Below are 16,358 nucleotides of genomic sequence, written 5' to 3' on the forward strand. Positions count from 1 at the left end.
TCAAGGCATTTAACATCAACTTGACATTGAGGGTGCAGACCAGTAAATAGGCCCAAAATAAACCTTTTCGGAGTTCCAACTGCGCGCATTCGTAACCTGTGACAACGCACATTGTTTGTCTCAAATGCCCTTTGACAGTACCCACAATGCACAAACAGCCTTTTTGTAAAGTCAGTGGCGCGATGATGTCAAAGGCCATTTGAGACAAACAATGCGCGTTGTCACAGGTTACGAATGCGCAACAGGTTACGAACTCAGAAAAGGCTTATTGCCTACGCTGGCCAAATCACGATTTGCAAGCCCTCAAATTCTCCGGTATAAGAGCATTTTTGAGGGCAGAGAACTTGAGGATTTGTAAAAAAGAAGGGTGGAAGCCGAGCAAAGGACTACGAGCTCGTATTTCTGTGAAAATTTGATGAAATTAGGCCCTAAAAAGGCTTTATTTTGCAATGGAGCGTAGGCATCCTTTTTCAAAATGGCGATGGGCTTCAGAACTACTTTTAGGGGTGATCATCTTTGGATTGAATTTTCTTTCAAAAGTCCTTGGTTAACTCCCCAAAAATTGAACAGAAACTGAAAGATGATGAAATAAGCTTTAATTTGTTGCATGTCTCAAACACCTTGGAGAGTTGTGAGTATTTTTAATAATTTTGGGAAGTGCGCGTAATTATCATTGAGGTCTATGGGAGTCTATCTACTGGTCTGCAACCATCAGCTCTGTGCGTGAACAAGAGAGGGCGCTGTTTGATCACTTTCGAGGGACCAGTGGACGGGACACACTGCGTGTGCTTAATTGTTCGAGTGCGTATAGATAATTTTAAGGCTGCATCCGAATCAACTGTCTAGAGCTAGGTCTAGGTCCGCGCCCATTGAAAATACGCGGGGACGCGCTGACAATAGACGTAGCCGTAGCTCTGGAAGCCCGTTTCGGACACGGCCTTATTCAGATTAATTATATTCTGAATGTGCACAAAGCCATACCATAAAGCAAGCGTCAGGCGTCGTCATCGATGCGTTCCAATGTCCCTCCCAGTGGTCTCCCCAACTCTCCCTTTCTTACCGTTGAGGGGGTACTTGTGCACAGAGCCCATAATTTGTCTCGTACATGATTCCTAGCTTCAGGAATGATTCACTGAGTTGGCCGTCATTGGTTCCCCTGATGGATGTCTTGTTTTGAAGCAGGCTACCGGTTTCTCCTTGGGTCTAGACACAGGGAGCCACTTGTAGGACAAATCTTGACCAGCCGGGACACTCCAGTCGTAATGATCCACGAGATATTTGCAGACGGTCTGTGAACATTCACATCGATTCGGGCCATTCACAATGCAGTGCGCCACCACAAGTTTGCCACGGAGAGTCCATTTTTCAAGTTTACGGTCAACAAAACGTGGCCCATTTGTGTCAGTCGACAACTTAAGCTATTTTGTTACAGATTGGGGCACAGCATTCTGCCGCCTTACAAAAAAACCACCATTTTGGTAGAAAGAAAAGAAAAGGGCAAACAGATACTCCAATCATACACTAACGAAACTACTGACTGGAAAAATGAACAATTTCAAATGTCCCGCGCTGCGAATTTGTCAACCATCTCCCACAATGCACTGGGAAAAAGGAACTCTCTGAGGCAAAATCTTGGTGGCGCACTGCATTGTGAATCGCCCGAATTCACACAATTTTAATTCAGTAACCCTCCTGTACAAACATGCATTCTTTGCAAAGTTTTCCTTTCAGTCAAAATCAATCAAGTGACTGTTTTTAATAGTGACATGTAAGAGCTCCCAGCCTACATAAAGCAGGATTGACTGGCTGTGACTATTTATGTAACTTGATACAGCTGTGGTTTGACTATAGGTGATTGATAAGCCAGCTGTGCCTACCAGTTGCCTGTTTTTGTCTGTTGCCTGATTTTGACTAGTCACAGTGCTTACTTGAAATATGATCTGACTGTTAGTGACTAGCCTGTGTAAAAGGCATGGCAGGGGAAGAGGATTGATTTCTTTTGACTGTCTGTGACTGTTCAGATAGCAGGAGGGTTAAAGATTTGGCATTTCAAAGATCCATTCTCTCATCCACTTGATGGCTACCAAAGTACAAGTCATACTTTTATTTTTGTAAACAGCCCACAAATATAATACTCAAAACCTTGAAAGTACAAAAAAATACCTTTAAAAAGGACAACACTTTCTTTAACCCCAGTGGGGTGTGGAACAACACTTATACGCCATTTCTACTTTTTTCTCAACAAGAGCAAAGTGACATCACTTACCTCAATGCTTGTCTTCATCAGTGCAGTACCGACGCAGGAACGCGCCCCACCGCCATACGTGAAGAGCAAACTCGCATCTGATCCCCTGCGACAAAATAATACAAGACAAAAGGTTCACATTCATCTTCCAACAATTGAAGAATACAACAATAGTTCCCCTCTTAAGTTGGTTTTTGGTTTCAAATTCTGCTCTACTTGAAATTGACGGGAAGACCATTTTGTAAATGTAAGTATCACCATATGAATTGTGGACTTTGGTTGTCTTATAGTAATTTCAGACTAGTGTTAATTAAATTTACATTTTTAAACAGTTAGGGGAGAGAACAGGTACAAGTTGACCAAAGCTACCTACCACAACAATTGTTAGGCATGACTCCACAGTCTAGTAAATAGAAAATTAATACATCAACTTCGCCTTTTCTGAAACCAAAATCCATTTAGGTCAACTAGGATCACTCCAAATACTTGTTGGTTCAGTGGGGTTCCTGAATGACAGGATCCCCATATCTGTCTGTCAGTTATACTGACTATCTGTCTGTGTGGTACGTCTTTCTATGATTTAATACCTTTCTGACCAGCGTTCTGGTCTGAACGTCTCTGGATGCGAGAAGACAGTCGGATCTCTGTGAGCTGCATGAGTGATGTACACAACGGCATGATCCTTGGGTATCTTGTAGCCGTCAATTACACATTCCTGCAAGAGAAATACCATACAATGAGAATTATTGCACACTGAGAAATATTGCACACTGAGAAATATTGCACACTGAGAAATATTGCACGCTGGGAGATCATGAGATTCTGCTGGAACCCTAGAACATTAAGACAGACACAAGAGAAATCAGAAATGGCACCTCAACCAACAGAGTTGATTAGAGACTATTTCTTTCCACCCATGAAGTCCATGTAAACCAAACAAAATTCACAACCCTCTCCATCCACTCAGATTAATCTTTGATCAACCCTTACCCAACCCACCCTAACCAAAACAAAACCCATCCTAACCCAACCCACCCCAACCCTAACCAAACCCACCCGAACCCAACCCACCTAAACCCAACCCACGCAAACCCATCCTACGTCACTTTGACCCTGCCAACCCTAGCCCAACCCAACCTAACCTAACCCACGCAAACACAACCCACATCACCCTAACCCTGCCAACCCTAACCCAACTTATCCTAACCCAACCCACCCCAACCCTAACCAAACCCACCCGAGCCCAACCCACGCAAACCCAACCTACGTCACCCCAACCCTGCCAACCGTAACCCAACTCACCCTAACTCTACCCAACCCCAACCCACCCCACCCTTACTCAACACCATCCTAACCCTAACCCACCCTAACCCTGCCAACCCTAACTCAACTAACCCACCACCCGTACCCAACCCATACCACCCTTATCCAAACCCACCCCACCCCACCCCACCCCAACCCTCCCCGCTGAACCCATCATACCCTACCCGCCCTAATCTAACCCAATCCAACAAAACCAATTTTAACCCATTCAGATCCCTCATATGATTATCTTACCCTATTTGCAATCCTTCTACCTCCCAGGAATGGTGGCCAAAGTCTCTCGACCTCAAGTAGAATATGTCTTAGACATTCACTCTCGCTACTTGCTTGTCTCCTCAAGGCTTTCTGCATGGTGAATACAGAGATGGAAATTAGGGACATCACAGAAAACAATTTTAAAAACCTACTTTAGGCTTTAGAAATACAACAGTTTTGACATTTATTAAGAACACAATGTTCATCGTCGTTACTGGACTGCATTAACAGAGTCATAGTCGAGTCATTAAAAAAGTCAATCACAAGGCAAAAAAAACCTTGTTCACAAGTCATCACCAGTCAATTACTAGACAATCACAAGTCCGCCAAAAGTCACTCACAAGTTATCCAGTCCCAAGTCAACTCCAAAGTTATTCAAATGAACCGCAACAAAGGCATTCCTACGTCAATAATCATCCCCTGTTACTCGTGACTGGACTTGTGATTTGACTTGTGATGGACTTGTGATGGACTTGTGATGGACTCATGATTTGACTTGTGATTGCCCTGTTATTGTCTTGGATTGACTTGTGTTTGAATTACGATACTTATGAATGACTTGTGATTGGCTTGTGATTGACTTGTGATCGACTTACGTTTTGACGTGTGTTTTGACTTGTGATGGACTTGTGATTGACTTATGATTTGACTTGTGATTGACATGGGATTCGTTTATGACTGACGTGTGATTGACTTGTGATTAAGTTGTGATTAACTAGTGACAGACTACAAATCTCAGCATTGACTTACTTTGTCTGGGCCTCCTGTGGCCAATACAAATGACGTCATCATAGAAGCCAGAGCTTTGGGTACGAGAGCCGACGTGAAGAGTAGCGTGTGTTGCTCCATTTCTGCCGTTGTCTGGAAACCTGCCTGGGTCATCTGCTCCAACAGCGAGCCATCCTGAATGTGCGCCAACCTCTCATGGATAATCTCTAATAGTTTTCCCTGCATGTGTACAAACGATATGATTTTCAACCAAGAAGTCAACCTTAAAATACCTAGGGATTTTTAACTTGGCTAAACCACAAGGAAATAAGATATTCACTCCCGATTTGACTTGTGATTTGAATTTTGATAGACTAGACTGCAACCTACCTTTGCCTCCAAGGCTCTGCTGAATGTCGATGTAAACATGGAGACTCTCAGACTCAGTGGTATGGAGATAATTCCTGATACAAAAACCAAAATATAATAAGTCTACATTCTTTCAAAAAGACAATTCCACATGTGACAAAACTGCATGGTTTTGTCATTATGACACTCCTATGTGTATTTGTTACATGTTACTGTGCCAAGCAATCCGTTCCATTCATTGTCTAAAACTTTACAAAATAAATACGGAGCTTGTTAATGTGCTTATAAATCCATGCCATTACACAGTGGTCAGTGAAATTGTCTACCATGCGAGTGCGTAGTGGTGAGTGCAATGATACTTCTGCTCATCACGCCAATGTGTGGTGAGTTTCACCATGCAAATGTGTGGTGAGTTTCACCACACCAGTGTGTGGTGAGTTTCACCACACAGGGGTGTGAGTGACCACTGATAAAAACAGCTGAAAACAGCTGAAAAAGGTGTAAAATAGCAGAACTTTGGAAATCTCCTATACTTTTGTACATAGAAAGTGAGGGGAAAAAAGCTGTAATCCCCCCCCAAAAAAACTGAAATCAGCTATAAAGCTGAGATTTCACACCCCTGACCACACCAGTGTGTAGTGAGTTTCGCCACACAAGTGCATAGTGGTCAGGCCAAAAAAAGATAATAGTTCTACTTTCGTTTACCCTGCCTACCCTATTTTGACAGCCCCTACCCTATTTTTTTTTTTGGGGGGGGGGGAGTGAGAAAAATTAAAAACCTATCAATTACTGCCTTTTACCTTTGACTGCACGCGGACACCTACATATGATCAACACCCAATAAAATGCGCCCCCCCCCCCCAAAAAAAAACCAACAATTCCCTACCTAACTATTTTTGTGGGCCTCAGTGCAATCACTTACCATGCCAGTGTGTAGTGGTGAGTGCAATGATACTTTCTGTTATCTCTGGGTGCTCGTCTGCATCTAGGCCCAAGAAAAGCGCCAACGACAACTCGGTGGCAAACCTCTTGAAGACATTGTACACACTCACACATTGGCTGCAGAAAAGAAAATGAACATTCCATGCAATATAGACTGCTGTTTGGAAAAAAAACACAATGTTGTTGCAATGGTTTGACCAATCAGGATCCAGAATTCAAGTTTGCCGGAATAAAAAAAATTCAAAATGCATGCTTCCTTTTAATTTAACCGTACTTTCAAAAGAACAAAAAATTAATTTCTTGAAAAAGGCCAATAACCGATATTCCAAACTATGAGTCTCAGGAATGAGTTACTGAGTTTTCTAACCTTTTGTGAAGCGAGGTGAAGTGTTTCTTAGTGAGTTTCTGGATGAGATTGTGAATGCTTGGTATCGTCTGAGCACCATACATCAGGTGAATCACCCTGTGCAGCCTTGCTGCCTCCGTGGGGACGTCAAACATGATGTTATCTCCGAATATCGGCTGCAGGAAGGCTCTGTAACCCATGTCAAAGTGGGCATTTTTCTCTGTGACGGAAGGGTTTTCATAAATTATACATTCATTTAATAAATACGTTTGAGTCATGATTTGGAAAATCTGAAATCGCCAGAAAAGCCATTGACTTCTCAGCTTTTGACAACTCTTTTTGTCTACGACTACAATAGTATTTTTCTGGTTTTGTTGTTTTCCAATCAATTTCAAGTGCTCTAGCAAAAGTCAATACGGAAATCAAATTCTAAAAACTTCAGTCTGGTTTGGGAGACAGTGAGCCACTTCCTTGTAATCAAAACATTTCGTCAATAACTTCAGTAAAGTCACAAGTCAAACACAAGTACCACTGGATGAATGACAACACAAGAATGGTTAATACTTCACCAAAGAACGGATGTCATATCTTCCAACATACCTCCATGAAAAAAAATGAAAAAAAGTAAGACTGCTGCAAACTGCTTACTGACTGGATGGACCTGAAATATATAAATCTTAAAATTAATGTGGCCTGACGTTGCGAACTTAGCAAGTTCTTCTTCAGAGGCTAAAACAGAAATGACAGAGATACATACATTAACATGGGGGTGCACACAAACATGCAGGGCTGAAAGAAGAAACACAAAAGGAGGATTAGGAGGGAAAGGTGTGGAAAGATGCAGGGGAGGGTGGATGAGAGAACAAAGAAACAAAGGGAGATGGCAAACCACAAGGGGTCTGGTGTAAACAGGGGAGGGACCAGAAAGGGGAAGGATCAAAGGTCACAGGGAGTGGGAACGGACAAAAGAGTGTGAGAGTGAAGGGATGATGCGGGGGGGGGGGGGCAGTATAGAGGTGGAAAGGGATGAAAGATGGCGGGAGATGTGTTAACACAAACAAGGAAGACCAGATGGATTATCTGTAACAGAGGACAATGGAGGAAGAAAAGGATTAATCATTTCCAAGTTGGATGTTGAGACCATGTGGTTGAATAGTTCGAAGACGATTCATCCACACCTTCTCTCTGCTGAGGCGAACTGACTCTTTGCGATGGCCAAGAGATTCAATGCCCTGCAAAATCATATCAGAAATGGAGTGGTTAGGCAGGTTGAAGTGATGACCAACAGGGGTGTCTAGTTTCTTGGTGTTGACCGTTGACCGATGGGCATAGAAACGCTTCTTGAGCGTATTCTTAGTCTCACCTACATACTGCACTCCACAGACCCTGCAAGAAATGAGATATATGACATTAGAGGTGTTACAAGTGATGTTACCAATGGTTCTGTGGGTAGTGACAGAAGAGTGGCCAGAAAAGGAGTCAGACTCCTGGATATGAATCTGGCAGACAACACATCTGGAACTGCACTTGAAAGTACCATGCTGGGTGGGAGGGGATGCATCTAAGGATGGGACTTCAGCTCGAACAATCAAGTCCCGTAGATTTCGAGGACGCCTGTAAGCCAATGTGGGGCCGTTGGGGATGGCGCGGGCAAGGCGATCTGAAGTATGGAGGATATGATGATTGTCATTAGTGATTTTGCGGAGGGGAGGGAGATTGGGGTGAAACGTGGTAACCAAGGGAATCATGGGTTTGGCCATGGCATCAGGGGCCTTTCCCGTGAGAGCTTGATTTCTGGGGATAGATTTAGCTCTGGCAATGGCACGATGAACTTGGCGAGAGCTGTGACCCCTGGCCACCAAGTTGTTCTTCAGTATCTGTGTATGGCGGGAGAAATCGGAATCATTAGAACAAATTCTTCTGAGTCTAAGTGCCTGGCTAAACGCTATGCCAGTTTTGCAGTGCCTGGGGTGACAGCTGGAGGAGTGGAGGTACTGGTGGGTGTCTGTGGGTTTGGAATACAGGTCAGTGGTTAGTGAGTTGCCTTGCTTGCGGACGGTGACATCCAGAAAGTGGGTTTGGTGAGCCGAGAACTCCGATGTGAATTTGATGGTTCTGTGGAAGGAATTGATGTGGTTAGTGAAGGTCAAGAGACTGTCCTCATCACTGGTCCAGATGAAGAAAACATCATCAATATATCTCCACCAGATCCAAGGGCGACATGGGGCCGAGGCAAGAATGTGTTCTTCGAGGTCACCCATGAAGAGGCAAGCCATCGACGGGGCCATGCGAGTGCCCATTGCAGTGCCGTGTACCTGTAGATAGTGTTCACCAAGGAAGGAAAAATTGTTCTTCGTTAGTATAAGTCTCATGAGGGTGCCAACATCACTGATGGGAGGAGTCGTGTGTCCTGCCTTGGCCAGAGCCAAGGAGCAAGCACGAACTCCCTCCTCATGTGGGATGTTAGTGTACAGAGATGAGACGTCGAAAGTCCCAATGATGGCTGTGCTGGGAATCTGGTCCTTGATTCCTTCAAGCTTGCGTAGGAAGTCTGGGGTGTCGTGAATGTATGACGAAATCTGTGGGACAAGGGGTTTGAGAAAACTGTCAATGAACAGGGAGATGCGTTCCGTGGGTGAGCCATTACCGGAGATGATGGGTCTACCGGGGTTGCCAGCCTTGTGAATCTTGGGTAGCAGGTAAAATCTGGCAGTCCTACAATCACAGGGAGAAAGAAATTTGTGAGCTTTCTTCGACAACTGGTCACGTGATCGCATATCGTCAAGTACCTGTTGTATATCTTGACAGAAAGTGCCTGTGGGGTCAGAGTCAAGGCGGGTATAGTTAGTGCGATTATCCAACTGGCGGTGGGCCTCATCAATGTACTGCTGACGATCCATGATGACCACAGCTGAACCTTTATCTGCTGGCTTGATGATGATGTCGGTGCGAGAGCGCAAGGAGTTGAGAGCCAGGCGCTCCTCTCTGGGGAGATTATCATGAGTCCTGTGGGGGAAGTTGTCCGGGTTAGTGACTTGGGAATTGATAACTTGAACGTATGTCTCTATGGCTGAATTTGTTCTAATGATTCCGATTTCTCCCGCCATACACAGATACTGAAGAACAACTTGGTGGCCAGGGGTCACAGCTCTCGCCAAGTTCATCGTGCCATTGCCAGAGCTAAATCTATCCCCAGAAATCAAGCTCTCACGGGAAAGGCCCCTGATGCCATGGCCAAACCCATGATTCCCTTGGTTACCACGTTTCACCCCAATCTCCCTCCCCTCCGCAAAATCACTAATGACAATCATCATATCCTCCATACTTCAGATCGCCTTGCCCGCGCCATCCCCAACGGCCCCACATTGGCTTACAGGCGTCCTCGAAATCTACGGGACTTGATTGTTCGAGCTGAAGTCCCATCCTTAGATGCATCCCCTCCCACCCAGCATGGTACTTTCAAGTGCAGTTCCAGATGTGTTGTCTGCCAGATTCATATCCAGGAGTCTGACTCCTTTTCTGGCCACTCTTCTGTCACTACCCACAGAACCATTGGTAACATCACTTGTAACACCTCTAATGTCATATATCTCATTTCTTGCAGGGTCTGTGGAGTGCAGTATGTAGGTGAGACTAAGAATACGCTCAAGAAGCGTTTCTATGCCCATCGGTCAACGGTCAACACCAAGAAACTAGACACCCCTGTTGGTCATCACTTCAACCTGCCTAACCACTCCATTTCTGATATGATTTTGCAGGGCATTGAATCTCTTGGCCATCGCAAAGAGTCAGTTCGCCTCAGCAGAGAGAAGGTGTGGATGAATCGTCTTCGAACTATTCAACCACATGGTCTCAACATCCAACTTGGAAATGATTAATCCTTTTCTTCCTCCATTGTCCTCTGTTACAGATAATCCATCTGGTCTTCCTTGTTTGTGTTAACACATCTCCCGCCATCTTTCATCCCTTTCCACCTCTATACTGCCCCCCCCCCCCCCCCCCGCATCATCCCTTCACTCTCACACTCTTTTGTCCGTTCCCACTCCCTGTGACCTTTGATCCTTCCCCTTTCTGGTCCCTCCCCTGTTTACACCAGACCCCTTGTGGTTTGCCATCTCCCTTTGTTTCTTTGTTCTCTCATCCACCCTCCCCTGCATCTTTCCACACCTTTCCCTCCTAATCCTCCTTTTGTGTTTCTTCTTTCAGCCCTGCATGTTTGTGTGCACCCCCATGTTAATGTATGTATCTCTGTCATTTCTGTTTTAGCCTCTGAAGAAGAACTTGCTAAGTTCGCAACGTCAGGCCACATTAATTTTAAGATTAACATACCTCCAGTTAGCTCCTTCACCCCGTTGATGGAACCAATGAAAACAGTGGGTTTGTTGAGCAGACGCGACAGAAACACCCGTGACCCATACTCCTCCATACGCCAATTGGCAAATGCTATAGGATTCTTGTAGAACTCGGCCGACTTGTCCCCAATGATGGTGTAGCCTGCACTACCCTTAGGGGTAGCCATGGGGTCACGGGTGTGGTGTGGCAGAAGGGGGGGGGGGGCAGAGGAGGGGATAGGGAGTGAAGGAAGGGGAAACGTCAAGGGGCAAGATTGGACAGAGGTAGATGAGATGTGACTTGCTGTTCCTGGAACATCAGAGAAAAGTACAGATACATATATTTTAAAACAAAATTTATGGGTCATATAGATATGATCATCTAACATCGTCAGTCACGTAGACTTGAGTCAAGGTGCACGTGGTAACCCAGACACGAAAAAAGACCATGCGAGTGGCGGAGCTTGTTGGCTCCGTGCACAGCCACTGCATTCGCGGTTTTTGTGTGTGTCCAAGTTACCACGTGACTGACGATACAGCCCGCGCATACAAATGAGTGCAAACGAACATGGAAATTACAGAAAGAATGTTGCAACCTGACGCTACTTCAGCGGTTGTCTACAAAGTCTATGCCTATGGAGAGTCAACAAAATAGTTCTTAGTAAGTATTTCCTAACAAAATTTGAAATGTTTCTCAGTCCCAGATTCATGTCTTATCATCATTTTTGCAACTGGCCTTGGCTTCATTGAGATGATCATGGAGGTAGAATTTCCATGCGATGATATATGATGAAAAAAGTAGCATCAGGTTGCAACATTCTTTCCGAAATGACACAAAAAATTAGTCCCACTAACTGGGTCGCTAGAACTCCTTTTTTGACATTTGGGATGTTACTGAACAGTAACATCCCAAATGTCAAAAAAGGAGTTCTAGCGACCCAGTTACTCAGGGACTAACAAAAAATAAACCTCTGACATGTCTGAGAAAAGCGGTACATGTACTTCCTTTCTATCACTATAAAGAAGGTGAGTGTGCTTCAAAAACTACATTACAACAATAAATAGTCTAATGTAAAAATCAAAATTTGATAAAGTTCTAGTTAGTTCTACATTTTCGGGTAGGCATGTTCCAAGTGGCCCTTAATTATGGAGGTAGTTGTTATGGGGCCGGCCGGGGCCGGGCGGAACTGCACTGCACATTTCCGGAGCTACGACGTCGGGTAGCCACGCGTAAAACAGCCATTCTTATTAAGGGTATAACTTTAATTAGACCCGTGAACGTGGCTTGCTTGTTGTATACAACGCCACGTTCACGGGTCTAAACTTTAATATAACACCACCCGGAAATAAAAAAAAACATATTTACCTAACGGTCCATGTTTATTCTATAGACGACTGTAGAATTCCCCCTCCCTAAACAATTACAAATCGGATAAATTTGTTGACATAAAAAAGACATTGAGTGAATTAGGTTAAAAAAATATTTGCCGGTTGCAAAACAGCGCCCTCAATTGACTAGATAGCGAAAAAAAGGATGAATTATTATGTTAATATATGGGCGCGTACCAAAATACTATCCCCTCTGACGGTATAAATAAAAATATAAATATTCAATAAAATCATATTTTGCGCATAATTATGCACACACTTATCATATAAAATGTTTAGATGTAAATAAAAGTTCTACAAGATGTCAAACAGATAAAACTGTTGTCACAAACTGAATTTGAATGATACATTTTGGATGTTCTATTCTGTTAGAGGTAATGTCGATGATAGCCACGCCTATTTGTTGTTGTCCAGGTTTGGCGCGAAATTTTGCACATGTATACAGCTGATCACGAATTCACGATCGACGGATTGCGCGGCTTGCGATTGGAAATTTGAAACAAATTGCTGGAATTTTTGTTCAATTTTTACACAAGTTGATGACAAGAAATGATCGGACAACAAAAGATTTCATCTTTCTTCCGAGTTGCATCGGTCGGGAGTGGAACAAAACGACAGCTCGGAACAGATAATGTAAGTGGACAAAATCAAAATGGGCCGGACCGCGCAGGTAAACAATCTGCCAATGAATCTGCATCTGCAGTGATTGCCATGATTGCGATCAAATCATTGTATAGACCAATTAAGGCGGAGTGGAAAGGACAATGTATTTTTTTATTGTGTGGATAGGCATGACGCCATGAGTAAACCTTTCGTGTAGGCTATTCATTATTTTTATTATTATTATTTTTTAAATTTTAATATTAATAATTAAAATGACTTAGGCCTAGTTAGCCTCCGTCATGTCTGTTTCAGACACCTGCAACGCATAGTGGCCCATTCCTTGTGGTATACCAATAAAAATGGCAATATGTTGTTATGATTTATGATGCCCCATAAAATTACGTCAACTAAAAACTAAGTTAATTCTAATTCCTTGTAATAATTTGATTATGTGTCAGTTTATATATGTCGACATATGATTCTATATTATTTTATAAATTTGTCTTCTTTAAAATTCAACCTGTTTACTGCAGGGATCAACACCACCCAAGAAACTGAAATCCATTGAATCAGGAGATGCCGTCACCAGTCTCAGCCCTGAACAGAAAGAGAGAATGGCACAACAACGAGCCAAAGCATTGGAGAAACTACACAGCAAACAAACAAACCTGCCAACTGCTGGAATCGCTGGGGCGCCTCCTGGAATCGGACAATCCTGGGCGAGGGCGCTGTCTGGGGAGTTCAATAAGCCGTACTTCAACAAAGTATGACAGATTTACCGGAAAATCAGGCCCCTACCAGAACAAATCCATAACAAATCAGTAACATGAGATTGATGGTACTCATTTGTCATATCAGTTCTGAACAAAGGAAGAAATCACTTTTAAGGGAAATGTTGCAGGAACATTAATTGGAGGAGTTACATCAAGTAACAGATTGTTTTTTAAACTCTTTAGGCAAGGAACACAAATTCCTCAGTGTGTACACATAAATCAGAAATAAACTTGGTGACTCGGTATCATATATGCTTGAGGAATATTGCCATAGCTTCCACCATGAAGTCAAATTATTGTTATGAAAAAGAAAGGAAATAATTTTTTTTAATATAATTGAACAACATTTTGAACTTTTTCCCCGTCTTTCTGACAGCTTCAAGACTTTGTTGAGAAGGAGCGACAATCTAAGACTATCTACCCACCAGCCGACCAAGTCTACTCGTGGACACAGCTCTGTTCCATCCATGATGTATGTTACTTCATCTCTCTACAAGCCATAGTCTAATATTCATTTCATTTTGGAACAATTTTACTTCTATTCTGTCATCGACTAAAATTTTTAATTTGAAAGCCATTTTTTCCTAATTAGCCACATGTTCCTGATTTTGCATTTTTTTTTTTTTTCACACCAGGTCAAGGTTGTAATTTTGGGGCAGGATCCCTACCATGGACCGGGGCAAGCTCATGGTACGTATAATGAGAGTTCAAACAGCTCGAGAATTCACTGTCACAAGACTAGGATAGCAGGGTAAAGAAACAAAGACAGACAGTCTCATAACTGAAGAGACTAAACAGTGACGCAAGCAAACCTCAACACCAAACAAAAAGTAAATCAGAGAGAAATCTTAAAATGGCCGCACAAAAGATGAAGCACTTTCACACATGAATAACAGAATTATTTTGTGTATTTCCAACTTCAGGTTTGTGTTTCAGTGTCAAGAAAGGAGTGTCGCCACCTCCCAGGTAAAATTGCTTTCTGCTTTCTCAGACTTTTCCATGTGGAACTTGATCCAAATTGTACCGATGGGTTTACATAAGAAAACGCTTCCCCCTGTCCTGAGTCTGTAGTTAATTTCACGAGGGAGTTTCCCATATTTGTTTTCTTTTCCACTGGGAATATGTCCAAAAGTGCAACAAATTCTTGTTCCTCTTGGGAAGAGGCCTTTGTTCTCAAAGGCAAAGAAAACTCCAGATTTAAAGATGCTGCCTTAATTATTAAAATAGTTCACAAGCAGTCAGGAATGTGACATTGTTGCTAGAAAATGAGGTACCTGTATAGAAGAAAAGTATACGCAGATGTATGAAGCCAATAATTTGAAGGAAAAAAAAGAAATCGAGCAATTGAATTAGACTTATATCCCTGAAACTTATTTTTCGTATCAATCTTTAGTTTGGTGAACATGTTCAAGGAATTGTCCACGGATATTGATGGTTTTGAGACTCCTAGGCATGGAAATCTGACAGGATGGGCCAAGCAAGGTAGGCATTTTGTTGCTTTCCTCGAAGTATTTCAATCCAGATTTGAGATCTGAAAAACAAAGAAACCTACAGACATTAAAGGGTCACATTTCCTACATAGATAATTTTGTCCAAACCGTGGCATGAAAACTGGCAGGCACAATTTTTAGAAGATCTCTCATTTAACAATTTACCACAGTGCCAAAGAGGCATTTCAAGATGCACTCTGAAGCAGAAATCCCAACTCCAGAATATCTAACACTCCCATAATGTTGACTTTGATTCCGTCCGTCCAGCCAATTTATTTGATATCTTGATTTCCAGGGGTGCTGCTTCTGAACGCGGTGCTGACCGTGCAGGCTCACCAGGCCAACTCCAACAAAGACAAAGGATGGGAAAAGTTCACAGATGCCGTCATCAGTTGGCTGAATAAACACTGTGATGATATCGTCTTCCTGCTGTGGGGGTCTTATGCACAGAAGAAAGGCAGCATCATAAACACCGTACGTAAACAAATTTTGTCAAACTCCTGGCTGACTTACCGCAACTTCTGCTGTTTCTAATTGAAAATTGAAAAAAAGATAGCTGGCTTATCAATCACCTCCAGTAAAAACATGGCTGTATCAAACTAACAAGGGAGTTAACAACAGGCACTTCACTGATTTTGACTGCTGTGATGACGAAGCTGAATGTCAGCCAGTGAGGTAGAACTTATCGTCATGCCTGAAATGTTAAATCATTTCACACTTTTGTTTTTTCTAACTTCCACAGAAACGCCACCACGTACTGAAGGCCGTCCACCCATCTCCCTTGTCTGTCTACCGAGGCTTCTACGGCTGCAAGCATTTCTCCAAGACCAACGAGATTCTGAAGAAAGTTGGCAAGACACAGATAGACTGGGGTGATCTTAACGCAGAATAGCCGCACTCTGATCTGTGAAAAAATCTTGAGGGGAGGTTGTCACCAAAAATTGAACAAAATCATAGTGTTTTCTCCCCAGAAGAGCAAGCATTTATCAAACAATTTCTTTTTAGTCAATGGAGATTGCATTTACAGAAAACAAAGCATTGAAGGTTGCAGCTATGTTTTAGCTCATTAGCATTAATGAATATTACGTCAACTGACATTTCGTTAAAAATTCATTTCAAGTTTCAGCTGTTAAAAAATGGCAAGTTACCCAGAAACCAAATTTAAAGGAAACGTTTAAGATATTTTTTTGGGAAAAAATGCTCATTTCAGACAATTGTAGTTTATTAACAAAATTATCCTCGCTTTTGATTACTTGTACGAATAACTGGAGCACGCCAGCTTTTCTGTCTTTTTCGTTTAATTTGTATTGCCTGTTGTTGCTTAGTTTCGAATTTGCCTGTGAACTGTGCTTGTAACCTCATTCGCTTTCAAGTAGGATGCCATTTCCCCTTTGTAAAAAAAGAGAATATTTTTATAGTTTTGACACTGTCTTATTCCGATGCATGTTTTAAGTATCATTTTATTGAATTTGGAAACACGTCCAGCGATCTTGTTATTTCGTTCCTCACTTACACTGCCTTATCACACAAAACTGTATATACTTCATATTTTGTGAGCGTTAAAGGGAATATACAACATTTGCA

General features: G+C 42.7%; 2 protein-coding genes across 2 annotated transcripts; one reads left to right on the forward strand and one right to left on the reverse strand.

The window, feature by feature from the left end:
* Nucleotides 1-1,014: 1,014 nt before the first annotated feature.
* Nucleotides 1,015-12,029, reverse strand: LOC119740031 (putative cytochrome P450 120). Its single transcript, XM_038215224.1, has 10 exons — nucleotides 11,886-12,029; nucleotides 10,518-10,829; nucleotides 6,210-6,408; nucleotides 5,823-5,959; nucleotides 4,922-4,995; nucleotides 4,574-4,771; nucleotides 3,803-3,913; nucleotides 2,833-2,960; nucleotides 2,267-2,351; nucleotides 1,015-1,289 (listed from the first exon to the last, which is right to left on the reverse strand). Exons 2-10 carry the CDS (start codon nucleotides 10,705-10,707, stop codon nucleotides 1,119-1,121), a joined length of 1,293 nt encoding a protein of 430 aa, XP_038071152.1. The 5' UTR covers nucleotides 10,708-10,829; nucleotides 11,886-12,029; the 3' UTR covers nucleotides 1,015-1,118.
* Nucleotides 12,030-12,316: 287 nt separating this feature from the next.
* Nucleotides 12,317-16,322, forward strand: LOC119739758 (uracil-DNA glycosylase-like). The gene is made up of 8 exons (XM_038214811.1): nucleotides 12,317-12,541; nucleotides 13,045-13,275; nucleotides 13,661-13,756; nucleotides 13,920-13,974; nucleotides 14,208-14,250; nucleotides 14,678-14,766; nucleotides 15,070-15,248; nucleotides 15,517-16,322. The coding sequence occupies exons 1-8, from the start codon at nucleotides 12,458-12,460 to the stop codon at nucleotides 15,664-15,666; spliced, it is 927 nt and encodes a 308-aa protein (XP_038070739.1). The 5' UTR covers nucleotides 12,317-12,457; the 3' UTR covers nucleotides 15,667-16,322.
* Nucleotides 16,323-16,358: the final 36 nt, after the last annotated feature.

Source organism: Patiria miniata, unplaced genomic scaffold (assembly GCF_015706575.1).
Source record: "Patiria miniata isolate m_02_andy unplaced genomic scaffold, ASM1570657v1 HiC_scaffold_4, whole genome shotgun sequence".
Taxonomy (NCBI): domain Eukaryota; kingdom Metazoa; phylum Echinodermata; class Asteroidea; order Valvatida; family Asterinidae; genus Patiria; species Patiria miniata.

Bases quoted from the DNA above. Each gene is read 5' to 3' on its own strand.
- LOC119740031 (XM_038215224.1), bottom strand. From the start codon at position 10,707: ATGGCTACCCCTAAGGGTAGTGCAGGCTACACCATCATTGGGGACAAG. The intron at 5,960-6,209 runs GTTAGAAAACTC...TCTTTTCTGCAG, and splicing joins TTCACCTCGCTTCACAAAAG to CCAATGTGTGAGTGTGTACA. The intron at 1,290-2,266 runs GTAAGTGATGTC...GAATGTTCACAG, and splicing joins TGATGAAGACAAGCATTGAG to ACCGTCTGCAAATATCTCGT.
- LOC119739758 (XM_038214811.1), top strand. From the start codon at position 12,458: ATGATCGGACAACAAAAGATTTCATCTTTCTTCCGAGTTGCATCGGTC. The intron at 13,276-13,660 runs GTATGACAGATT...TCTTTCTGACAG, and splicing joins ATAAGCCGTACTTCAACAAA to CTTCAAGACTTTGTTGAGAA. The intron at 14,767-15,069 runs GTAGGCATTTTG...CTTGATTTCCAG, and splicing joins GACAGGATGGGCCAAGCAAG to GGGTGCTGCTTCTGAACGCG.